General features: G+C 33.4%; 4 protein-coding genes and 2 pseudogenes across 4 annotated transcripts; all 6 read left to right on the forward strand.

Annotated features, from left to right (window-relative positions):
• The first annotated feature begins 395 nt into the window (after positions 1 to 395).
• On the forward strand, positions 396 to 1,675 carry LOC110229063 (annotated as a pseudogene).
• A 6,655-nt stretch (positions 1,676 to 8,330) lies between these two features.
• LOC110229375 (chaperone protein ClpB4, mitochondrial-like) lies at positions 8,331 to 9,228 on the forward strand. Its single transcript, XM_021029359.1, has 2 exons — positions 8,331 to 8,689; positions 8,819 to 9,228. The coding sequence occupies exons 1-2, from the start codon at positions 8,444 to 8,446 to the stop codon at positions 9,011 to 9,013; spliced, it is 441 nt and encodes a 146-aa protein (XP_020885018.1). The 5' UTR covers positions 8,331 to 8,443; the 3' UTR covers positions 9,014 to 9,228.
• Positions 9,092 to 11,643, forward strand: LOC9314886 (annotated as a pseudogene).
• A 3,711-nt stretch (positions 11,644 to 15,354) lies between these two features.
• LOC9314887 (chaperone protein ClpB4, mitochondrial) lies at positions 15,355 to 18,992 on the forward strand. Its single transcript, XM_002878774.2, has 8 exons — positions 15,355 to 15,736; positions 15,828 to 16,021; positions 16,094 to 16,148; positions 16,239 to 16,389; positions 16,499 to 16,792; positions 16,886 to 17,151; positions 17,250 to 18,179; positions 18,451 to 18,992. Exons 1-8 carry the CDS (start codon positions 15,461 to 15,463, stop codon positions 18,724 to 18,726), a joined length of 2,442 nt encoding a protein of 813 aa, XP_002878820.1. The 5' UTR covers positions 15,355 to 15,460; the 3' UTR covers positions 18,727 to 18,992.
• Positions 18,993 to 19,558: 566 nt separating this feature from the next.
• On the forward strand, positions 19,559 to 23,219 carry LOC9314888 (chaperone protein ClpB4, mitochondrial). Its single transcript, XM_021027221.1, has 6 exons — positions 19,559 to 20,322; positions 20,401 to 20,551; positions 20,637 to 20,948; positions 21,023 to 21,288; positions 21,521 to 22,420; positions 22,666 to 23,219. The coding sequence occupies exons 1-6, from the start codon at positions 20,233 to 20,235 to the stop codon at positions 22,945 to 22,947; spliced, it is 2,001 nt and encodes a 666-aa protein (XP_020882880.1). The 5' UTR covers positions 19,559 to 20,232; the 3' UTR covers positions 22,948 to 23,219.
• On the forward strand, positions 19,611 to 20,206 carry LOC110228911 (chaperone protein ClpB4, mitochondrial-like). Its single transcript, XM_021027222.1, has 2 exons — positions 19,611 to 19,913; positions 20,009 to 20,206. The coding sequence occupies exons 1-2, from the start codon at positions 19,632 to 19,634 to the stop codon at positions 20,204 to 20,206; spliced, it is 480 nt and encodes a 159-aa protein (XP_020882881.1). The 5' UTR covers positions 19,611 to 19,631.
• Positions 23,220 to 25,881: the final 2,662 nt, after the last annotated feature.

A 25,881-nucleotide genomic window follows, 5' to 3' on the forward strand; every position in this document is an offset into this window, starting at 1 on the left:
ATACTTATTTCCATAAGCTAAACATCTATTGTGGAAACGCAAAGAGAGGTTTACTATTCAAGTGCTTTGCAAGGTAATCTTAAATAAAATTGACAATCAAGGAATTTCTTTTACATATAAAATTTTGAGTTCAAATGCAACCATTTAGGGTACACCCAAATTGTTGCAAACAAAATTGAATATCTCGATGTAATGAGTTTTCATATAATTGTTGTGCAAAAGATGAGAATATGCTATAAACTCATTTTAAAAAAACTCTCAACTTTATAAAATTTAGAGTCTCTAAAGATGAGTAACTAACATTTTTTCTTATCATTTGCATAAAAGTTATGTGAAGCCTCATCACATCGAGATACTCAACTTTCTATGCAACAACTTGGCTGTTGAAAACCCGAATGGATGCACTAGCTCAAGCTCTTGTATATGAAAGGACGTTCTTGATGATCAACTTCATCTATTGTTACCTTGAAAATAACCAGAATAGTAAACATATATTTGTGCTTCCAAAATGGATGTTTAACTTTTGGAAAAAAGAGTTTGATGAATATGTCATAAATTTAAATGTGTCAATGACGTTCTGTTGCTTGACTTCTACTCAGCCAAGGCGAATACCCGACCTTAGCAATTAGAGATTTTAAAACTGTAGATCACAATCTAGGGTATTATTTTCTTGGGGGCAAAGCAATTTTCCAACATGGTATTTGATTAAAATGTTACATAAGTATGAGATGATTGTAGGGACATTCTCTTAAATGTTCCTTCACTCGTTATCTTTGACAAAGGAACTGATCCAAGGAAGAAATGATGATCATTCTTAAGATTGTTGCTTGTATCAAGACGCCACAAAATTTTTTACTCACTAGGAAACTATACCAAAAAAAGTAAGAGAGTTTCTTATTTAACACTATTGATGTTGTTTTCCCTGAGTTTCTGCAGCATTTCCTAGCTGGGATAAACATCAGAAAATTCTTGAACGTTGATGCCGACGCTGTTGGACCTTCAACGAATTTGAAGATGACCTTGTTTGAAAAATTGGAAGAAGGTTTTCTTTGCCAAGGTTCTAATCATGGGGACAAGATTGGTTACTTAACCGAACTAAGAATGTTAACTTACAAGTTTATCGATAATCATAAAGGAAAGTTTCTTCTTGAAGTCTAGGGATTGATGGACTTAACAGTGGTCTTAAAACCAACATTAAACCAAAGGTCAACATGTGAGATTGAAATAATCTAGAGAGGAAAGAGTTTCATAAACCTAGTCTAACTTGAAGAAAATAACGCTTCACCAGCCGCTATGTGCTTTTTCAACCTGGGTAAAACCTAGTCTAATTCGAGCTTGACCAGAATCAAGCTTCAATAAAATTTATTTTATGAAATATTGTTACTATCTTGTGAAAATTTTGATTTTCTATATATTTTATATATTTATATTTGGAACAGATCAAATATTTTATCGAATATCCGAATATCTTACCGGACATCAAATATCTAGTAATTGGCAAAATGATACGGATCAGAAAAGTCAATATCCGTATGGAAAGGATCAAAAATAGCATTTAAATCTTGAATATCCAATCTGCGTCCACCCTTAATATATATCTAAAGCTTATATACAATAATTGAAAATATTGGCAATTAGAAGAAAAGAAGACTAACAATTTCTTTTGATATGTAAAATTTAAGACTCAACCTTTATGGTAGAAGGAAAAAAAAAAAACATTTTACCAAAAAATACACTATTTTAAAAAGACAAGAAAATATAAAAAATTTAAGTTGATTGATAAGTTGCATCAATTTTCTGGTGATTGTTTTGGAGCAATTGTTTTCCAAAGTAGTGAATATGAAATATAATTAATTTACAATTTGTTAGCTTAATCGATTTATCTAATTAAAAAGCCTATAATTGTTCATGCACTTATTGAAAACAACCCAGTTAAAAAAAAATCAACAATATTAAGACTAACCTTTAGTGTATGACATCATTGTTACCCCGCATATACGAAGATATAAGGTAGTAATCATCGCACCATTTTTGTTGACCTCGGCTATGTTTTCCGTCAAAGAAACTATCTCTTTAGCAACGGTATTGCAATATTCCTTTTCAAGAGTAGTCGTCACAAACACAAATTTGTAGAATAGTTTTTGCTCTCGACTAATACGCCATATCAATTTTTTTTTTGAGCACTGCGACCCTTAATGCACCGATGAAAGAACTCTTCAATAGAAGTTTTGACGGAGAAAACAAAGACTTGTTTTTAGTTCTTATCTATATCGTATACGATGTATTTATATAAAGAACGAGAAATTTAGAAAAAAAAAACTAAAAAGGTATAAATTATAGAAAAGGCCAATTCTTTTGAAATTGAGGAAATTAGCCATTTTGGTATATCGGGTTTAGATTTTGGGTTTAAATTGAATTATTATTTTTTCTTGGGGTTTGTTTAAGATTTTAGGTTAGAGGTAAGTAACTATGGTTTAGGGTTTTAGGTTAGAGTTAAGTACTTATGGTCTATAGTTTTGGGTTCCATTTAGACTATTTTAATATGTTTGTTGAAACTATTTTGTTAACTTTAGTATAAAATATTACATATTTTCATAAGAGTCTCTTTATATAATTGAGTTGTAGTTCTAATATCATAAACTTAAAAATCCAAATTAAGCTATTTATTTTCTTAAGCAATAAAGAAAACTTTATTACCAGTCTGTATATTTAAATTGATTACACATCCATTGCTGTCAACAAATTATAATAGGAATTAGTCATTTTTGTTCTTTTTTTTGTTGACCAGCAAAATGAACTATTCTTTAGAGAATGAAATATATTTTATCAAAATTTAAATTTTGTTTTTACTTCTAACAAATAAAAGCTCACTAGGAAAAAAACACCAAGAAAGAAACTTTAATATGACGTTTTAGTCATTCATATGTTTCATGTGAACTCATAATCAGTTTTAAAGTTTTAACTTGTATAGAAAAAGTGCTGGAGCTGGAAAAATGCATACTTTGTCTGCATACTTTGTTTATGCCAGCTAATTATAACATGCACTGGTCGTTTGAAAAAAAAAGATATAAAACTGTAACTAAATGTCTGTTTTTGATAAGCGTTACATTTTGTCTTCTTTTAAAAGATAAAATTGAAATTTAATGTTCCTATGGTGATAAGCGTTAAATTTTGTCTTCACTTCTTTTCTTCTAACTGCAAAGTCGACATAGACACTTTTTTCCTTGTAAAATAATAATTATTTTGTAAGCAATTTACTTATATAAATCCTAATTTCTTTAGCACAAAGGAGAAAATTATAAATATACTTTTTTTTGTGAAAGGGTTTTACTTATATAAAATCAAATAAAAAGTTTACAAAGAAACAAACAAGAACCAACTAGCACTAGATGTGAGAAGAACACCAACAAAGATACCTAACAAAAGAGGTAACAAAGCATACCCTCATGACCTTGAGCGTAACCAACAGTGAAGAATAGGTAAAGCACTCTTTGATCCGCGTTGGTGTAACGCAGTACACTTGTTTTCCATGGTGGAAATAACAAGGTTTGCAACCTTAGTCGGGGGTAAAGTGAGACCATCATGATATATAAATATACTTAATTACACTATAAACATAATCTCTAAAATGTAATATTTACTTGTATTATGTTTGTGTCCAAAATAAAATATATGTAGACCCAAACTTAAATTTGATTTACATTAAAAGTCTTCATTTAGGTAGTCATTAAAAAATAAGTATACTAATGGTATTTCAAATATTCGCGTTTAAAAGTTTTCTTTTGGTTAGTTGGGAACCAAGTGATCATGATCAATACAAAGAGAAATAGAAGACACATATGCGGCTCGGACATTTGTCAGGTATGTAAAGGTGGTGTGGAGAACATATTACATATCCTGAGAGATTGCCCGGCTAGCATGGGAAAAACAAATACCCATAGTGGAGTTGGAAGTAGACTCATCAACGATGGTTGGGTTTTTTAAGATAGTAATAAGTGATCAACATCCAGTGTCATTCTTGATACGATTGTGTCATGGCTTCTTATCAAAAGACTGGATTATCCAGATTTCTCATGTGTATAAGGAAGTTAATCATCTTGCCGATGAATTAGCTAACTATGTGTTTTCTTTATCGTTAGGTTTTCTTTCGTTTGATTTTGTTGATGTTCTGAGTAACGAGTCAGAATTTTAATATTTATATTCTTTTTTTTTGTCATCTTAATATTTATATTCTATTTCATACATTTCTTTGTTTCAAATATATAATTTTATATACTGCAATAAAAATTTTAAATATTTCAAATATTTTAACTCGATATTTTTAAAAAATATCATCAATATATAATAAATCAAAAATTTTACAATTATAAATGCTGTAATTTGATTTTTTAAGCAGATATATTTAAAATATTTATAGTAGGTGGTGGGTTAAATGAAGGACATTTGCAAAAATACCCTTTTTCCTATGAACTTTTTCAAAAATACCATTTTCTATTGTCCATTTTTAAAAATACTCACTCATAAATGACTAAATTATTTTTCTTTCAATATAAGTAGATAATGAAAAAGTGAAAATTTCCTACCAAAATACATACTGATATATACAAATGACTTGATTACCCTTATTTTAATATGACTAATGAGAAAGTGAAAATTGTCTGCCAAAAACAATTTTTGGGCCAAAAAGTTTTCTGCCAAATTTGAAATTTAAAACCCTTTTGTAGAATGTTTTAAAAACCCTTTTAAAGTCCTTGTAAATATTTTTAAAACCCTTAGAAAATCATTATAAATCCTTTAAAACTCTTGTAAACCCCTTCTAAAACCATTGTAAATCCTTAAAAAAAACTTGTAGATCCTTTAAAACTCTTGTAAATCTTTGTAAACCCTTATAAAACCCTTGTATAAAATCCTTTAAAAACCCTTATAAATCCTTTAAAAATGTTTTAAAACCCTTTCAAACCCCTTTTAAATCTTTTTAAAACCTTTTTAAAACTCTTGTAAATCTTTATAACCATTTAAAACCCTTATAAAATCCTTTAAAAACCTTTGTAAATCTCTTTAAAACTCCTGTAAATCTTTTTAAAACCCTTTTAAATCCTTTCAAAACATTTCTAAAGCACATGTAAATCCTATTAAACTTTTTCCCGCAAAAATTCCCTGTATCAAGTTTCCCACCAAAATATTTTGTCGAGAATTTTTTGTCGAAAAATATTTTTAGCGGAAAAACTGTTGTCGAAAAACTTTTTGGCGGGAAAATTGACTTTTTCATTTTGTTGATTTAAATATTTTTCAAATAGGGGTAAAATGGTCATATAAAATTAAAAGAAGCATAAATGAAAAATGCCAAAAAGAGAGGTAGTTTTGAAAAGATATATCAAATAAAGTGTCTTTCTGGCAATCTTTCTCAAGTGTAGTATATTATATGATGGAATAACTTACGATCCTGATAACTATCTATATTCAATTTCATATAATTCTTTTTTTTTTGAAATTTATAATTTTATATACTACAATAAACTTTTTAAATATTTTAATTTGGAACATTTAAAAATTGTTTAACTTCATATTTTTAAAGAATATCATTTAATAGATCAAAAAGTTAAAAATTATAAATATTCTAATTTGATTTTCTTGAACATATATATTTAAAATATTTATAGCGGACGGTAGATTAAATATAATGTATTATATGATAGAAAGAGTTATGATCCATATAATATATGGCGGGTTAAGATTATATGATGAGATGTTTAAATAAGGTAAAACTCTAACTCTATATATATAATAGGAGAGTTGTCTCTCCATCTAGGGTGTACACATCATCATCCAAGTCATCCTAGTTTAAATTTATAACACAAAATAAATTTTTGAATAGAGATTGGATAAATATAAAATTAGATAATTGTAGTAAATATTCCTAAATGACTAAAGATATGAAACAAAAACTTATCATATATTTTAATAATAGAATAATCATTTTTAAGAGTTATAATTATTTAGTAGAATAAAGAAAAATAAGACTTTAAAATATACTAAATTTAAAGGTTTTTACTGAAAATAAAAGCAATTTATTTATGAAAAATACACATTTGAAATTAAAAATGTTTAAAATATATTTTTAATGTTAAAGCATCAATTTATGATACTGTTGAAAATAAAAAGGATTGAGTACATATTATTATTTATAAATATAATATAATGTAAATAGTTACATTAATAAAAAATTTCTATATTATTAGTACTTTCTAAATTAAAAAGTGGTTGTTTTTTTATTAAAATCAAATGAATACCTAAAAAAGAAAAACTAAATATTAATCAGTGTTTATGAAATTTTAACATAGATCAAAAACTTTTAAGGTGATTTTAAATAAAACAAAAATATACTAAACATCACAAATAAAAATAAAATAATCCAATCGAATAAGAAACCGTGTAATAATAATATTTGTGAATGCTATTTGGAAATTAGAATAGTAATGGTATATTGAAGAGTTTTTAATTATAAGTAAAAATTAAAGATTAAAAATTGTATTTTAAAATTAGAATGATTTATATGAGTTTGTAAGTTACGAATTTTACAAAAATCATCATTATTAAGAATACTATATAGAATCATAATATACGCCAAATAATATATGTGAATTTGTTTTTTTGTATTTTTCAAACGGTCAAGATAAAATACAAAATTTGATGTTGAAATCCGATGTTTGTGAATATGAATGAGTCTGTATATGAGATATGTTGTCTATAAAGCAATTTACATGCACCAAACATGGTCAAAGAAACTTTATGACAAATATCTCCCGAGATTTTCTAATGTTCACTTTACTAAAAAGATCATGCAACTTATGAAAAAAAAAATTTGAGTATTAAAATATATGAATAAGAAAATATATACGATCTATCTTGAGAACTAATTTATAGTCGAGTATATTATATGTGAGTCACTATAAGGTGAAAAGAGAGTAGATGTCGGGAGACAACGAGTGAATCATAGAAGATAACATGAAAAATTGTAGTAAAAAGTGTAAAACATTGTGGGAAATTGTTAAAAATACCCCTTTTGGTGTGTCCCTTTTCAAAAATGCCCCTTTTAGATGTCTATTTTCAAAAATGCCCCTTTTTAAATCTGAAATTTTTATAAAGTTTTATTAGGTTTATAAGGTACTTATGGATTGTAACTACTACTTGAAGACTCGATCCAAGTATTTATAAAGTTTTATAAGGTGTTTTTAAAAGTTTTACAAGTTATTTTAAAAGATTTTTAAGGTTTTTCAAAGGTTTTACAATATATTTTAAAGGTTTTTAAAGGTATTTAAAATGCATTTATAAGGTATTTATAAAGTATTTATAAGATTTTAGATACATAGAAATGTAGTTTGTGTATGTTTTAATAATATTACATACATATTTGGGTAAATCTGATATTTTTAAGAGCATTTTTTATAAGGTTTTAAAAAAGGGTATTTTTGAAAAGTGGCATTGAAAAAGTGGCATTTTTGCAAAAGCCCCAAACATTATTTACTACTATGGAAAGATATTGAACAAGAGTAAAGTAAATTTTTTTAAAATTCAAATAATTCAAAGATTCGCATTGATAAAAAAAATCAAATTAAAATTCCGCGCAACGCGCGGGTACATAATCTAGTATTTGAAAATTTTATTCTGCAAGCAACTTTTCATTGAGATTCTAAAATAAAAATATAGACTCCAGCCACGAATTAAATTTTAGTATTAATATATAACAAACATATGTTCTTAATATATTCGATTATGCGAATAATTGCTAAATTCCGTAATTAGCTCAAACAAATCTCCAATTAAAAAACCGAAGAATTATTAAAAAAAACTTTCTAAATTAATTAAAAATAATAGCTAACTTTCTTAATTAATTCAAAATAATATATTTTAGATGCGGATCATTTACATTATTTTAATTTTGATTTACCGAATTATATGCAATTTCATTTTGTGGTTGTTAACATAAATAAACTCATCGTTCAAATAATATTAAGTTTTTAAAATAAAATTAATTTTCGTTTCCATATCTTAAAAACAATAAACATAATTAAGTATAAATATAAAATATATTCATTCTAATATTATATAGGGACTAACGAAAAAAATTTCACTTACTACTATAATATATCAAAACTTTATTCTAAAATCTATAATAGATAAAATTGGTACTAAATAAAATTTAACCCGTTCATGATCTAGTTCAAATTTACATCACACTAACCATATATTTTACATTTATCTAACAAAACGAAAATTTCTTTAGTATCAAAACAGCAAAAATCATAAAAAAAAATAAAATAAAAAAAAAAAAAAAAAAAAAAACAATTTCCTGCGCAGGTAGTATATATATAATCAACAAACATCTTTGCCTCTTCTCCAAGTATCCTAAAGTAAATCCTAAAGTAAACCCTAAACCAAACCCATGGCGTCCAGGAGATTATCCAAGTCTGCTTCGGTAGCCATCAAGACTCAATATACTTTTTCAAGACCCTCTCGAGCTATCTCTACCTGTGCTCACTTCAGCTCACGTTCCTCTTCCAATTCCTTTCTTTTCCGACCAAATTCCTTCATCCGAAACGGCTTCCCTTCGGTCACTCAAATCGAAGCTCATGGCCAACTGTTCCCTATTTCTTTTCAGTTCCCTTCTCCGCGCCACTTCGCATCTTTGGTTAGTGGCTAGTTACATGTGGATTCTCAGTTTCTTTTAGTGCTACTGTGTCAAATTTTATCTAGTATGTTCATTGATGATTATCACATGAGTGTTACAAATTTTGGTGTTTTCTTTTTCTATATGTAGACTAATCAAAATGGAGCACTTGATAACTATGGAACTGATTTAACTGAATTGGCTAGACAAGAGAAATTCGATCCTGTCATTGGACGGAATGACGAAATTAGGCGCTGCATCCGGATATTATGCAGGAGAACAAAAAGCAACCCTGTTATTGTTGGTGAACCTGGTGTAGGCAAAACTGCTATTGCAGAAGGGTAAGGCTAATTGCAATTATATCTAGAAAACTTTACTGAGAGATTTTTGACCTAGTGTCTCTTTAGGTTGGCCCAACGAATTGTAAGCGGGGATGTCCCTGAACATCTCTTGAATCAGAAGGTTCTTTCTAAGAATTTTAATATTGCTCTAGTTTTCTTTTCGGCCTACGAAAGATTTTAACATTCTTGGCTTGGTTACTAAATATGATGTAGTTGGTATCTCTCGACATGGGTTCATTGCTTGCTGGTACAAAATATCGCGGAGAATTTGAGGAAAAGTTGAAAGTAGTACTGAAGGAAGTAACTGCTTCCAATGGGAAGACAATCTTGTTCATTGATGAAATCCACACTCTTGTTGGTGCAGGTGCTTTTTAATTCGTAAACGATATTTATAAAATGCTCTTTTTGTATCCCAAAGGAGACTAATGCCTGATAATATTGCGGTTTTGTAGGACGTATTGAAGGTAGTGCAATGGATGCGAGCAACATCTTGAAACCAATGCTTGCTCGAGGTGAACTGCAATGCATTGGTGCAACTACGCTGACCGAATACCGTAACTACATAGAGAAAGACCCTGCTCTTGAACGTAGGTTTCATCAAGTGTTATGTGATTAACCATCTGTTGAAGCTACGATTTCGATTCTTCGTGGGTTAAGAAAGCGGTATGAGTTACACCATGGTGTTAAGATATCAGATGGTGCCCTTGTTTCAGCAGCGGTTCTTGCAGACCGTTACATCCCTGAACGCTTTCTTCCCGATAAAGGTACCTAACTTGCACCTTCTCATGATTCTTTACCAGTCTATTTCTCGAGGAATTGGCCAAAAGAAACCTCAAGAATGGCTTTGTTTTTAAAAATGAAAGTTTTTTGTTTTCAGCTATTGATCTTGTTGACGAAGCTGCTGCAAATCTTAAGATGGAAACCACTTCTAAACCCGCAGAACTCGATGAAATAGACAGATCTTTGATCACACTGGAGATGGAAAAGCTTTCTTTGAATATGGAAACCAATAAAGCTTCAAAAGAACGGCTACAGAAGATTGAGAATGATTTGAGCACGCTCAAAGATAAACAGATAAAATTTAATGAGCAATGGCAAATAGAAAAGTCTCTCATTGCTAGAATACGTTCATTTAAAGAAGAGGTACAATTTAACTTCCTAAACAAGTTTTATGTTTCATATATAAACCCTAATGTCCTCCTAAACATGTTTTATGTTTTACAGATCGATGAAGTAAACCAGGAAATTGAATACGCGGTATGGGAATCTGATCTAAAACGTGTTGATGAACTTAAGTATGGAACCCTTGTATCCCTCCAACGCCAGTTAGAAGAAGCTAAAAAGAACCTCACAAATTCTAGTTCACTAGTCCGAGAAGAGGTCACCGATCTTAACATAGCGGATATAGTAAGCAAGTCGACCGGTATTCCACTGTCCAATCTTCGGCAATCAGAGAAAGAAAAGCTTGTCATATTGGAGCAAATGCTCCACAAGAGAGTGATTGGTCAAGACTTGGCTGTAGAATCAGTTGCAGATGCTATCCGTTGTTCAAAAGCCGGTCTTTCAGATCCTAACCGCCCTATAGCCAGTTTTATGTTCATGGGTCCAACAGGTGTTGGGAAAACCGAGCTTGCAAAAGCTCTAGCTGGATACCTTTTCAACAATGAAAACGCGATAGTGAGGATCGATATGAGTGAGTACATGGAAAAACAGTCAGTCTCACGGCTCGTTGGTGCAGCACCTGGTTATATCGGTTACGAAGAAGGAGGGCAATTAACTGAAGCTGTTCGGAGGAGACCTTATTCAGTGGTTCTGTTTGATGAGATAGAGAAAGCTCACCATGATGTCTTTAATATCTTGCTACAACTACTAGATGATGGAAGAATAACAGATTCTCATGGGAGGACAGTAAGTTTCACAAACTGCTTTGTAATAATGACGTCTAATATAGGATCTCAACACATACTTGAAACGATCCGCAACAATGAAGATAGTAAAGAAGAAGTTTATGAGATGATGAAGCAACAAGTTGTGGAGTTAGCAAGAAAAACTTTCAAGCCAGAGTTCATGAACAGAATTGATGAATACATAGTTTTCCAGCCTTTGGATTCAAGAGAACTATCGAAAATCGTGGAGTTGCAGGTAATTTACCTTTTTACACCTACTTTTGTTTTTCGTGTTTGGCTCTGGTTTTGTATAAATTTATTGGTTACCATTTGGTGGTGCAGATGATACGAGTGAAGAATAGGTTGGAACATAAGAAGATAACACTTGAGTACACAAAAGAAGCAGTGGATCTACTTGCTCATCAGCTTGGGTTTGATCCCAACAATGGGGCAAGACCAGTGAAGAGAGTGATTGAGAAGATTGTGAAGAAGGAGATCGCCTTCAAAGTTTTGACAGGAGATTTTGCAGAGGGAGACACCATTCTTCTTGAAGTTGACCAGACAAGTAACAAACTGGTCATCAAGAAGCTCGAGAATAATGCTCCCATTGAAGAAATGACAGCTTGATCATACAAACAAGATTAAACTAACTCTGTTAGCGTTTATAACTCTTTGTTCTATGTATTGTAGATTCTTAACTTTAGTGCTCTGTTATTTCGATTAAGAACTATCCGTTTATAATAGTTTGAAATGAAAATAATTTACACATTAAAAATCACAAGATCAGAAGCTTCGCTAACAAGTTTAGTTTTTTCCTTGCAGATCAAGAAACTATCCCCTTTTGGGTTAAATATCAAGAGAGATGTATATAATAAGACATGATACTAAAATAGACGAAATCGTTATGTGGGCTAAAGATTTTTCACAATGCAAACAACCTATAATGCGCAATTAAAAGACGAAGCAATTTTTGGGAAAACGATCTATTCTCCTACAAACTATGTTACTTTATCGTATTTATACACAGAAATATAGAACTTTAAGTCGTGCTTATAATTACATGCAAGGGCGGACCCACTTGCATAGTAGGATAGACAGCTGACCTGCCCAATTTTTCAATTTTTTTTAAGTATATATATAAGTCTGCATAAGATTTAATGAATTAAATGGCTTAAATATATAAGTTGACCTGCCTACTTTGACTTAATGACCCAATACGTAAAAAGCCCACAACACAAAAAAGTAATGTCGAGCAAAAATTTAATGGCCCACAAATTTGATATTTATGTAGATTTCTCCAAAATCTTTCCAAATGTACCACATTTGGGAACTCCTTTCCAATCCTACCACATTTGGAAAGTGGAGTTACGATTTTACCCCTCCCTTGTTGGGGCAGTTTTCGCGCTTCACGATGCAACGATTTGACTTCTCTTAACTGTTTTGTTTTTCTATTTATCTCTCATCCCTCGAGAGATGTGCGTTTTAACAGAGAAACATTATCATGAGACTAAACAATTAACTTTCGTTTTTGTCTCGAGATCTTGTCTTCGATTGGAAATTCTCTGTTGCGTCTAGATCTTGTCCCCGATTTCATCATCCTGCTCTATTATCATGAATCTCACATCTTATCCACCATTGTTCTCGTTTAAAAGTTTTGAATTTTATATAGATTTCACATCATCTATTTTGGGCTACAGATTAGTTGAGCACTATTGTCTTCACCTACACGGATTATTGATTTTTTTTTCCTTCTATTGCGGAATAACAGAAAGATCCAGTTGTCCCCGAGTAAATCCAGATCTTTGGCGGACAAAACCACACCACCTGGCGATGGACAATAAAGAGAATTAGATGATAAAAATCATCATGCTCATTTTTTGATCTAATCATATTACTCATTCGATTTGAACTTGTCCCCGATCTAATTATATTATCCATTCGATCTGAACTTGTCCCCGATCTAATTCTATTACTCATTCCATATGAACTTGTCCCCGATATGATTATATTACTCATTCGATCTGAACTTGTCCATGATCTACTTTTATTACTCATTCGATATGAACTTCTCCTTGATCTAATTATACTACTTATTCGATATAAACTTATCCCCGATCTAATTCAATTACTCATTCGATCTGAAATTGTCCCCGATCTAATTATATTACTCATTCCATATGAACTTGTCCCTGATATAATTATATTACTCATTCGATCTGAACTTGTCCTCGATCTAATTCTATTACTCATTCCATATGAACTTGTCCCTGATTTACTTCTATTACTTATTCGATATGAATTTGTCCTTTATCTAATTCTATTACTCATTCGATATGAACTTGTCCCCAATCTAATTCTATTACTCATTTCATATGAACTTGTCCCTGATCTAGTTCTATTACCCATTCGATCTAAATTTATCCCCGAGCTTAATTTATTTTCTCTTCATATGTCCCCGAGTATTTGTTGGATCTTGCTGAAGACCTTGAAGGATCTAACCCTACTCTATTAATATATTATTTAATTATAATTATAAGTAATTGTAAACGTACATCATTTATTGCAGCCTGGTCCCTCTTCTCCAGTCAGTGCCAACTTGTCCTTTTATCTGACACAGCTTTATGTCACCATCAAGGACAATTTCGTCCGCTATTTCGCATGTGGCAGAGAAATGTGGTAGCTTTGTAAAGCTTTTTCAGAATGTGGTAGATTTGGAATGCCACATCTCTAGAAGTGGTAGATTTGGAAAGATTCCCTTATTTTAAATTATAATTAAAAACAAAGTGACCTTTTAACCTAATTGTTTTTATCAGTTTTTAAACAAAGTGGCCATCAAACGTGTTTCGTTGTTATCTTCAATTATCAGTTTTCTTCTTCACGTTACGGGTGTGTTCTGTACCGGTCTACTTTTTCAAAATCAAGTAAGTACATAACTTAGAAAAAAATAGTTTTTTTGTATAATTGTAATCATTAGTTTTTTATTCAAGTTTCAATTATACTTAGAAATACAATACAATCTGTGAGATCTAAGAGATGAAAAATTTGTAATTGTGATCCAATTTTAATGATTATGATTAATAAATTAAATTTTTTCTTATAAACATGTAATAGTGTGATTTTTTATATTTAATAACAGTTTTTTTTAAAAACTAATATGAATAGTTGTCGATTCTTCATTGTTTGATCATGTCTAAAAATTTGGTAAAAATAAAAGTATTAATATTGGAGAAAATATTGTTTTAATTGTTTAATCATGTGATCAATGTTCGTTTGTTTATAGTTATTTAAAAGTCATCTTTTTAGAAATATATTTATCAAACCACACTAAAAAAAAAACTCAAATATATAATGTTCTAAATTGGAATGAATCTTTTGGAAGAAAAATTATTAGTCGCGCGTAGACAATTACCAGCGTTATATGTTTATTTAATGTTGACATTTTTTTAATCGTAATTTATTTTCAGACGAAGCGATGAAAATGTATTATAATCCAAAAGAACCATCTCCACCTCGTAGTGAAGCAGATGATATTGTTTTATTTTGGGATCCTGCAGATCGAAAAAGAATAACAGATTATCATCCAAATCAAAGAAATGAGGTAATTCGAAGATACTTGACTAGAGGTCCTTGTCAACCTCGTGGGCATATTTTCAAACAAACATTGATAGGAAAGACAATGAGGCGGTTTAATCCAGCTTGGTTTGATCCGTACAAAAGCTGGTTAGAGTATAGTGTGAAAAAAGATAAAGCGTTTTGCCTGTGTTGTTACTTGTTCAGAGATAGTGCTGGTAAATGCGTAAGAAGTGATGCATTTATCACAGAAGGGTTCTCTAGGTAGAACAATTTTAAGAGTTTTTCAGAACATGTGGGAGGTGTTGATAGTTTTCACAACAATGCTGTTATGAAGTGTGAAAATTTGATGAAACAAGGTCAGTCTATTGAGCATGCTTTGCATAAACAAGATGATATTACAAGAAATGAGTATCGAATTCGGTTGAATGCTTCAGTTGATGCTTCTAAATACTTATTGCGACAAGGATTACCTTTCCGTGGACAAGATGAGTCTGAAAAGTCTGCTAATAGAGGTAACCTTGTGGAACTCTTGAAGTATACTGCTGATCAGAACGAAGTTGTGAGTAAGGTTATTTTAGATAATGCTCCAGGAAATAATCAAATGACTTCTCCTAAGATCCAAAAAGATATTGTGCATTGTTTTGCAGAAGAAGTTGTCAAATCTATTATTGAAGAAATAGATCATGATGTTTTCGGTCTGCTGGTAGACGAATCTGCGGATGTTTCTGATAAAGAACAAATGGCGGTAGTGTTTATGATATGAACAAATATATTTATATTTATAATTCATAAATATATGTATCGATAAAATACTTAGAGATGACAAAAAAAAAGGGTATATACTATAACAAGTATAATTAAAACTGTTGGGCTTTTACGGCAGATAGTCATAAAATATTTTATCGAATAAATATTAATTTATAAACATTAACTCTATAAACTTGTTTGCTTCTTCTCCAAGCATCTCGAAGTAAAAACCCTAAACCAAATCAATGGCCTTTAGGAGATTGTCGAAATCTGCTGCGGCAGCGATCAAGGCACACAATATTTTTTATAGGCCATCCCTCCTCCCTTCTGGCGCTATCTCTGCCTCTGCACACTTGAGCTTGATTTCCTCTCCTAATTCACTTTTTTCCCGGCCAAATTCCTTCATCGGAGTTTCATTAAACAGCTTCTCTTCGGTTACTAAAGCCACAGCTCATGGCCAACTGTTCTCTATTTGTTTCCAATTCCCTTCTTCGCGATGTTTCTCAGATACCGCAGCTAAGGTTTGTCGTCAGTTACGTGTTGCTTTTCACGGGTTTGTCTTTTGGCAAGGATGGTGATTATCTTAGTTTGCCTTTTGGTGGTTTAATTCAGGAGAAAGTTGAGAATGAAGCACTTGCAAAGTATGGAAATGATTTAACTGAGATCGCTAGACAAGGAAAACTACGTCCTGTGATCAGACGGAATGATGAAATTCGGAGTTGCATCCAAATACTATGCAGGATGACAAAAAGCAATCCTATTATCGTTGGTGAACCAGGTGTAGGAAAAACTGCTATTGCAGAAGGGTATGGCTTGTAAACAAACTTATGATTTTGTACTCCTTCGATAAATTCACGGAGAGATTTTAACCATTGCAGGTTGGCGGAGCGAATTGTACGACGGGATGTCCCAGAACCTCTCTTGAATCGGAAGGTCTATTCCTGGAAACTAATATTTTTTCTCTTCAAAGGGCCAAAGGAAGATTTTAACATATGCTTGGCTTGGTTGCTTAATATATTGTAGTTGATATCTCTCGACATGAGTTCGTTGCTTGCTGGTGCCGTATATACAGGAGAGTTTGCGGGAAGGCTGAACGCAATACTGAAGGAAGTAATTGCTTCTAATGGGCAGATAATCTTGTTCATAGATGAAATCCACTCTCTTGTTCGTCAAGGTACCCCTTCATTAGTTAACGTTGTTTACTTCTCATTAGAAGAAAATTCCATCGCCAATTGAGGGCTAATGTTTTGCTGCTCCTAGCTAATATTATTTTGCTTGTGTAGCGTCTAGTCGTGGAGACCTCTTGAAACCAATGCTTGGAAAAGGTGAACTGCGATGCATTGGTGCAACTACGCAGACTGAATACCGCGAATACATAGAAGACGATCCAGCTTTGGCACGTAGGTTTCAGAAAGTGTTATGTGATCAACCATCTGTTGAAAATACCATCTCGATTCTTCGTGGGTTAAGAGAGCGGTACGAGTTACACCATGGTGTTAAGATATCAGATGGTTCCCTTGTTTCAGCAGCGGTTTTGGCAGACCGCTACATCACTGAACGTTTTTTGCCAGATAAAGGTATAACAAAACTTGCACCTTCCCGTAATCCTTTACCATTTTTTTCTTGGGAAAATATTTTGTTAATTTTACGATGAAAATTCTTTGTTTCAGCTATTGATCTTGTTGATGAAGCTGCTGCAAAGCTGAAGATAGAGATCACTACTAAACCAACAGAAATCGATGAAATAGACAGAGATGTGACCACACTAGAGATGGAAAAGCTTTCTTTGAAAAAGGATAGTGATAAAGCTTCTAAAGAACGGCTAAAGAAGATTGAGAATGATTTGACCACACTCAAGGATAAACAAAAGAAATTTAGTAAGCTATTGGAAGAAGAAAAGTTTCTAATTACTAAAATACGTTCATTTAAAGAAGAGGTAAAATCTATCTTCAGCATAACCACTAAGTGGTGGTTACTTGTGCTTTGATATATATCAACCTTAATGTCCTTCTAAATATGTTCTATGTTTAATAGATCGATGGAGTGAACCAGGAAATTGTATCAGCTGTATGTGAATCTGATCAAAACCGTGTTGATGATCTTAAGTATGGAACACTTACGTCCCTCGAACGCCAGTTAGAAGAAGCTGAGAAGAATCTCATGAATTTCCGAGAGTCTCACCAGTCGCTAGTACGAGAAGAGTTAACAGATCGTGACATAGCATCAATAGTAAGCAAGAAGACTGGTATTCCACAATCAAATCTTCAGAAATCAGAGAGAGAAAAGCTGGTCATGTTGGATCAAGTGCTCCATGAGAGAATTGTTGGTCAAGACATGGCTGTAGAATTAGTTGCAGATGCTATCCGTTGTTCGAAGGCTGGTCTTTCTGATCCTAACCGACCTATAGCCAGTTTTATGTTCATGGGTCCAACAGGTGTTGGTAAGACCGAACTTGCCAAGGCTCTAGCTGGATACCTTTTCAACAATGAAAATGCAATAGTGAGGATTGATATGAGTGAGTACATGGAAAAAGTCTCGGTCACACGGCTCATTGGCGCATGTCCTGGCTATGTCGGGTATAGTGAAGGTGGGCAACTAACTGAAGCTGTAAGGAGGAGACCTTATTCAGTGGTTCTGTTTGATGAGATCGAGAAAGCTCACCCTGATGTCTTCAATGTCTTGCTACAACTACTAGATGATGGAAGAATAACCGATTCTCATGGTAGGACAGTAAGTTTTACAAACTGCTTTGTCATAATGACGTCTAATATAGGATCTCAACACATACTTGAGACTATCCGCAACAATGAAGATAGCAAAGAAGAAGTTTATGAAATGATGAAGAAACAAGTTGTGGAGTTAGCAAGAAAAACTTTCAAGCCAGAGTTCATGAATAGAATTGATGAATACATAGTTTTCCAGCCTTTGGATTCAAGAGAAATATCCAAAATCGTGGAGTTACAGGTACCTTTCTCTCTTTTTTTCCTATTTAGTTTTCACAATCTTTATTTTTCAATCCATAGATTGTTAAGTTTAATAGGCGTCCAACTCAAAACCAATTGGCAATGAGTGGATTGTCCCATGTCCCTTATATACTAAAGTGTCTTCAGATCTTTTTAATGTGGGATCTTTCTTCACATAGATTAGTTTGTGCAAATATACTTCGTGTCATTGCTATTCGGTTTTTCGTTTGTCCAGTTTGGTATAACTGTATTGTTACCATATGGTGGTGCAGATGAGACAATTAAAGAAGAGGTTGGAACAGAATAAAATAAATCTTGAATGCACGAAAGAAGCGGTGGATCTCCTTGCTCAGCTTGGGTTTGACCCCAAGAACGGGGCAAGACCGGTGAAGCGAATGATTGAGAAGCTTGTGAAGAAAGAGATCACCTTCAAAGTTTTGAAAGGAGATTTTGCAGAGGATGACACTATTCTTATCGATGCTGACCAGCCGAACAACAAATTGGTCATCAAGAAGATGGATAATAATGCTCATGTCAAACAAAATTAGACGATTTGGTTTTGTTCTATGTTTTGTAGATTCATGACTTTAGTGCTGTCTTCTTCTTCGAACATAAGCATTTGAAGTTGGAGCGGTGAATAATGTGGGAAGATAATCTCTTATGTAGCTTCCAACATTGAAATGTTTATACTTATAGTTTTCGTATTAATTCAAAAAATATTTGCTACAATCATCCATGAAGTTTTACAAATAGCCAAAAGATTTAGTGGCCGTAGAATATCTTGTAGGTGCTTCGTAAAGCAAAGGTTCATCAAATATAAAAAATATCACATTTTAAGTTTTATTCCGAAAATACCATCACTTCCTTTTCTTCCTCTAACAATACCACAAATTCAATATTATAACTAATTAAAATCTCTTTTAAATGGTGAAAATATATATCCTAAATTGAAAATAATGAAGGAACCCAAATATAATTATTTAATTTTATTTGTAATTTATTTTGGCTGAATAAATATTTTTTTCCAAAAATTTATGTTATTATTGAAAAAATAAACTACCTAGAGTTGGTATTATGGTGTATTTCTGAGATTTTTATTGATCTAAAGAATCTAATCTTTATTAGCATCTTACATAAATTTTTAATACTAGAAAAAAAAAACATTATAAATGAATTATTCTAATTTTTGCTGTCTTTTACGATAAAGTGGAAAATTTAGATTAATGAATAATTCTTTACATTTCTGATATATAATCTTCTATTTCACTTTAAACTTTCTATTTCTGCTAAAAAAATTCTTTCCTTTATAACATATGTACGAATATTTATTGCAAACTCGTTTGCTTCTTCACCAAACACTAATTTGCTTCTTCGCCAAGCATCTTAAAACCTCTATCTTCCGCCTCTTTTAAAACACTATACCAAGCTCCTCCTTGTTCCAATTCATCTTGACATGGCGTCTAGAAGATTATCGAAGTCTGTTTCCGCAGCCATCAAGGCACACAATGCTCTTTCAAGACCTTCTATCCTCCTCCGGTCTCGCGCCCTCTCTGCCTGTGCTCACTTCAGCTCGCGTTCCTCATCCAATTCCTTTCTTTTCCGGCCAAACTCCTTCATCGGCGTTTCCGGAAACGGCATAACTTCTTCAGCCACTCAAGCCGCTTCTCGTGGCCAACTTTTACCTCTTTCTCTCCAATTCCCTTCTCCGCGCAGCTTCTCTGATAAATCAGATCAGGTTTGTGGTTGATGCTGATTAATTTTGTCATTTAGACTCGCCATTGACTCGATTACCTTAGTTTCTTTTGTGCCATTTTTTTGTTCTATATGTAGACTGATGATAATGATAAAGCACTTGAAAAATATGGAAGTGATTTAACGGAGATGGCTAAACAAGGAAAACTCCCACCTCTCATTGGACGTGATGATGAAGTTAACCGGTGTATCCAAATACTATGCAGGATGACAAAAAGCAACCCTGTTATCATCGGTGAACCGGGTGTAGGGAAAACCGCTATTGCAGAAGGGTAACTCTTGTAATTATATCTCTCAAACTTATGATTGTACTGAAAAATGTTTTAACCTTTTTCAGGTTGGCCCAGAGAATTGTAAAAGGGGATGTCCCTGAACCTCTCTTGAACCAGAAGGTTAATGCAGATTTCTTTTTGGCTTAAGTCTTTTTAAGCGGGCAGAGCAAGATTGTAAATTGTTATTTTGTAATGTAGGTTATATCTCTCGACATAGGTGCACTGATTGCTGGTACCGAATATCGAGGGCAATTTGAGGAAAGGTTGAAAGCAATGTTGAATGAAATAACTGCATCCAATGGCAAGACAATATTGTTCATTGATGAAATCCACACTATTGTTGGTGCAGGTGACCCTTCATTGCCTCACTAATTTAGGGCTATGGTTAAGATGTGGAAGGTAATAAAGTGACGGATGTTATTACCCTTGTGTAGGAGCTTGTAAAGATGATACAATGGATGTGAGCAACCTCCTAAAACCAATGCTTGGAAGAGGTGAACTACGATGCATTGGTGCAACTACGCTAACCGAATACCGCAAATATATGGAGAAAGATCCAGCTCTTGAACGTAGGTTTCAGAAAGTGTTCTGTAATCAGCCATCTGTTGAAGATACCATCTCGATTCTTCGTGGGTTAAGAAAGCGGTATGAATTACATCATGGTGTTAAGATATCAGATGGTTCTCTAGTTTCAGCAGCGGTTTTGGCAGACCGCTACATCACTGAACGCTTTCTTCCAGACAAAGGTACAAAACTTGCACCTTCTTGTGATTCTTTTCAAGTTGTTCTTGTGTTTAAAGATAAAATTTCTTTGTTTCAGCTATTGATCTTGTTGATGAAGCTGCTGCAAAGTTGAGGGTTTTAACCACTCCGAAACCAACTGAACTGGATGAAATAAACAAAGCTGTGCTCAAACTCGCGACAGAGAAGTTTTCTTTGCAAAGGGATACTGAAAAAGCTTCTATAGAAGTTCTACAGAAAATGAATAAAGATTTGAGCAGGCTCGCGGATAAACGAAACAAACTCAGTAAGCAATTGGAGCAAGAAAAGTCTCTCATTACTAAATTACGTTCATTTAAAGAAGAGGTAAATTCCCACACTACTTGTTTTTAGGTTTAATTCATTCTTAAAATATAAGTACGTTACTTTGGCCTTAAACAAATAAGATCTAGTGGTCTAAAAAGATCGCTAGCTCATGAACACCACTCCACATGGCTGTATATAGTACTTTTAGTGGTTGTAGTACTTGTTGTGGTTTCTTATACTGTGATATAAATCAAACCTTAATGTACTCATCATCATGTTCTGTGTTTTACAGATCGATAAATCCGAGGAACTTGAATGTGGTCTAAACGGTACTGATGATCTTAAGTATGGAACAATTATTTCTCTCCAACGCCAGTTAGAAGAAGCGGAGAAATATTTCACCAATCCCGAAGATTCACTCCAAGGAGAGGTAACCGATGTCCACATAGCGGAGATAGTAAGCAAGTGGACCGGTATTCCACTATCAAATCTTCGGCAATCAGAGAAAGAAAAGCTAGTCATGTTGGAAGAAGTGCTTCACAAGAGAGTTGTTGGTCAAGAAAAGGCTGTAGAATCAATAGCAAATGCTATCCGTTGTTCAAAGGCTGGCCTATCAGATCCTAACCGTCCAATAGCCAGTTTTATGTTCATGGGTCCAACAGGTGTTGGTAAAACCGAGCTTGCCAACACTCTTGCTGGATACCTTTTCAACACTGAAAACGCGATAGTGAGGATCGATATGAGTGAGTACATGGAAAAAAACTCAGTCTCACGACTCGTTGGTGCACCTCCTGGTTGTGCTGGTTTTGAAGAAGGTGGGCAGTTAACTGAAGCTGTTAGGAGGAGACCTTACTCGGTGGTTCTGTTTGATGAGATCGAGAAAGCACACCCGGATGTTTTCAATATCTTTCTACAGATACTAGATGATGGAAGAGTAACTGATTCTCAAGGAAGGACTGTAAGTTTTAGAAACTGCTTTGTAGTAATGACGTCGAATATAGGATCACAACCCATACTTGAGACTTTCCGCAACAATAAAGATAGCAAAGAAGCTGTTTATGGGATGATGAAGCAACAAGCTGTGGAGTTAGCAAGACAGACTTTTAAGCCAGAGTTCATGAATAGAATTGACGAATACATAGTTTTCCAGCCGTTGGATTTAACAGAATTATCCAAAATCGTGGAGTTTCAGGTACTTTACCTTATATACAAATCCATTTTATTTTATCTTGTTTTATTTTTGTCATCTGTTACATCATCATTAGAAATATTTTATCTAATCTTACACACTAACCAGTGGGCACTCAATCCGTTTAATTTTTGAAAACGTATTTAGTGCTCATTGGTTAGTGTATAGGCTTAGGGTATTTGGTTTTTCCTTTGGTCTAGTTTTTGTTTGTGTTTGGTATAAATGTATATTGTTACCATTTGGTGCAGATGAGACGAGTGAAGAATTTGTTGGAACAAAAGAAAATAAATCTTGAGTACACAAAAGAAGCGGTGGATCTCCTTGCTCAGCTTGGGTTTGATCCCAACAATGGGGCAAGGCCAGTGAAGAGAGTGATTCAGGAGATAGTGAAGAAGGAGATCTCCTCAAAACTTTTGAAGGGAGAAATTTCAGAGGAAGACACTATACTTCTCGATGTTGACCAACCTAACAACAAATTGGTCATCAAGAAGCTAGAGATTAATGCTCCTGTTGAAGAATTGGCCCCATAATCATACAAACTTATTAAGACGATTCGGTTAGCGGTTATATCTCTTTTTTCTAATGATGATGATGTTTTAAGGATTGTATTTACCGCCGAAAGCAAAAGCACCTACTTCTTGTTAGTCTACAAGCATTTTAAATTTAGAAGTTCGAGCGATGAATAATGTGTTAAGATATTTTGTGGAGTGTTTAATATGATGTTGTACAAGGAGATGAAACTTAGAAAATCTTACCAAATCAAATCGAAGACACAGTTTGATAAAAAATTTCCATGTCCTCTTGTCGCTAGAAATCTTTATTCTCTTAAATTGGATCTTTCTCTTGTATAGCTTCCGACATTGAAATCTTTATTCTCTTAAATTTTTCGTATTGATTGAAAGAAGATATGCTACAATAACCCAAACAAGTTTAGAAATTACAAAAATAACCAATCTTATAAGTTTTAAAAGGAGAAGATATTTGGTTTAATAGCAGCTACAAGAAGAGATTTATGGAAAATAATAGTTCAGCCTGAAAGTGCTTGAATTATACATGCAAGTCTTCAGATGACACTTGTTTAGAATACGAACGTTTATGTTTGAACAAGGATTCCTAAGCAGCTCCCCAAGTGAACTTAGCTTATTGTTTAGCTTATTCTATCTCCATTGCAGCCTCAACGTAGTTTAGAGAAAAGAGCTTTAGGATGTTGAGATCATAGAAAACATACCTCTTCGGTGATTAGATTTCCTTCAACATAAAGCTCAATAATGCTAGAAGTTAGAGTAATTTCTATAGCTCCGTAGTCCGTCCTAAATAATTTTGTATAGCATCGTCAGATAAAAATGATGCATTTATATCACAATATAAGAATTCAACTTATTTATCAATGTAAAATGGAAAAGGTAAAGGTATTGATCCGGTGTGCACGCGCATGGAACCATAATAAAACCCTCCACGCGCTTCTCTCTTCTCCCTCCTCCTCTTATTCTGTTTCTTCTTGTCATTCCCGGTCTCTCCTTCGTCGGTTTTTTCCTGCTTCTGGTCGCAGAGAGTGAGGATTTGGATATGTGGCACAAGTGGAGGCTTCCTCGGCATCAATTTGTTTTGCCTTTGTGATTTGTTGCTTTTTGTTGTTGGTGTGGCGGTTAGGCTTGCCGTGGGTGGTTTTCTTCGATATACGGTGAGTCTACTCTGTCTTGTGGGAGGACGTTGGTGTCAGTTTCACGTTCCGTCGCTGCTAGTTTGTGGCTCTTCGTCAGGTTCCCTTTTCTCTGTTCCGGTGGTTCGATGTTGGTGTTTTTCATTTCGTATATCAGTTTTTAGAGGTGCGTGTCTTGCTCGAGCGGAGTTTTCTTGAGAAGAATAGAAGCGGCCCTTTGGTCTACGTGGCATCGTTTATCCGTGGGAGATGGTTCTTGTCATTTGTATAGGAATGGCGACCGGAGGTGGTTTCTCTGGTTGCCCGTAGATGCTTGATTGCTCGAGTAATTATCCGATACACTTAACCGCAAGATAGTATATACGGTGTCGATCCACAAGAATCAATGGTACACTAAAGACTTTTGAGACTTATTCTTAGTTAAAACAAATAGTTGTTTTGTTTGGGTTTTCAGATTATAAAATAAAAATGCAAATAAATTAAACGATTTAACTTTCAAGACTTAAAGACATTGGGCCATAGGGTATTTCAGAGATCAATGAACAGTGGAAACATGAGACCAAGAATTCAACAATTAAGTACCGTTCTTGAACATGAACACATTTAAACTAATTCTCTTTCAAGACATTAATCACTAAATTTGACTACTCGATTACTAAACTTTCGCATATAATTTCCTAGTCAAATTCGCATTATCAAACAAGTTCATTAAGTTCACAATGCGTCCTAACTTCAACCTTCGTTGGCTAGAAATACACTGCTCAATTCACATTCTTTCAAGCATTCTATCGAACACTTTTGATGCATAGAAAAACCTAGAATCTACAACAGGGTGATCAATCCTATTCTAGCATTAAAAACATGTGAATCAAAGAACCTAGAGAATGAGAGTTCCTAATACTAATCAATCCATCAATCCATCAAATCTCCTACTTAGAACCCTAAAACCCAATTAAAAGACTACTCATAAATAACAACAGAAACAAGACAAATAGATGTAAAGGAAGACATAGTTCAATTGAATAGAAATGAAATAGGGTTAAGAAATCTTCTCCAAATTGTCAAGAAATGATGAATCTCTAATCTCCAAAGTGTTGCTTACAGAAGAGATGTCTTGGAAAAACAGCAAAAAGAAAACGTGCCATGAAAAATTAGGTCTCTGGTTATTTATACCCATGTACAGAAAAAGGAGGATAATTCCGGTTAAAGAAAACCGGCTCGGGTCGTCAAGGTCTGGATCGATCTATCCAATGGGTGGATCGATCGATCCACAAGCTCCTGGATGCGATCCTTTGTACGTCGAAGGCCGGATCGATCGATCCCGAATAGAAATGACAACCCAATTAAAAGACTACTCACACATAACAACAGAAACAAGACAAAATAGATGTAAAGGAAGACATAGTTCAACTGAATAGAAATGAAATAGGGTTTAGAAATCATCTCCAAATTGTCAAGAAGGATGAATCTCTAATCTCAAAGTGTTTCTTACAGAAGAGATGTCTCAGAAAAACAACAGAAAGAAAACGTGCCATGAAAAATTAGGTCTCTGTGTTTTTATACCCATGTATAGAAAAAGGAGGATAATTCCGATTAAAGAAAACCGGCTCGGGTCATCAAGGTCCGGATCGATTGATCCAATGGGTGGATCGATCGATCCACAAGCTCCTGGATGCGATGTTTTGTACGTCGAAGGCCAGATCGATCGATCCCCTCCTAGGATCGATCAATCCCGAAATTCCTGGAATGATCCAACTCGCCGTGTGAAGCGGGATCGATTGATCCCGAAGCTCCTGTCTTCGGT

This window comes from Arabidopsis lyrata (genome assembly GCF_000004255.2).
Source record: "Arabidopsis lyrata subsp. lyrata unplaced genomic scaffold ARALYscaffold_4, whole genome shotgun sequence".
Classification (NCBI taxonomy): domain Eukaryota; kingdom Viridiplantae; phylum Streptophyta; class Magnoliopsida; order Brassicales; family Brassicaceae; genus Arabidopsis; species Arabidopsis lyrata.

What these genes read in the sequence shown, in the direction of transcription:
- LOC9314888 (XM_021027221.1), top strand. Translation starts at nt 20,233, where the DNA reads ATGATTGTACTGAAAAATGTTTTAACCTTTTTCAGGTTGGCCCAGAGA. An exon ending in AACCTCTCTTGAACCAGAAG is followed by an intron (nt 20,323 to 20,400) that starts GTTAATGCAGAT and finishes TTTGTAATGTAG; the next exon opens with GTTATATCTCTCGACATAGG. An exon ending in CCAAAATCGTGGAGTTTCAG is followed by an intron (nt 22,421 to 22,665) that starts GTACTTTACCTT and finishes CATTTGGTGCAG; the next exon opens with ATGAGACGAGTGAAGAATTT.
- LOC9314887 (XM_002878774.2), top strand. Translation starts at nt 15,461, where the DNA reads ATGGCCTTTAGGAGATTGTCGAAATCTGCTGCGGCAGCGATCAAGGCA. An exon ending in TCTCAGATACCGCAGCTAAG is followed by an intron (nt 15,737 to 15,827) that starts GTTTGTCGTCAG and finishes GGTTTAATTCAG; the next exon opens with GAGAAAGTTGAGAATGAAGC. An exon ending in AACCTCTCTTGAATCGGAAG is followed by an intron (nt 16,149 to 16,238) that starts GTCTATTCCTGG and finishes AATATATTGTAG; the next exon opens with TTGATATCTCTCGACATGAG.
- LOC110229375 (XM_021029359.1), top strand. Translation starts at nt 8,444, where the DNA reads ATGGCGTCCAGGAGATTATCCAAGTCTGCTTCGGTAGCCATCAAGACT. An exon ending in CGCGCCACTTCGCATCTTTG is followed by an intron (nt 8,690 to 8,818) that starts GTTAGTGGCTAG and finishes TTCTATATGTAG; the next exon opens with ACTAATCAAAATGGAGCACT.
- LOC110228911 (XM_021027222.1), top strand. Translation starts at nt 19,632, where the DNA reads ATGGCGTCTAGAAGATTATCGAAGTCTGTTTCCGCAGCCATCAAGGCA. An exon ending in TCTCTGATAAATCAGATCAG is followed by an intron (nt 19,914 to 20,008) that starts GTTTGTGGTTGA and finishes TTCTATATGTAG; the next exon opens with ACTGATGATAATGATAAAGC.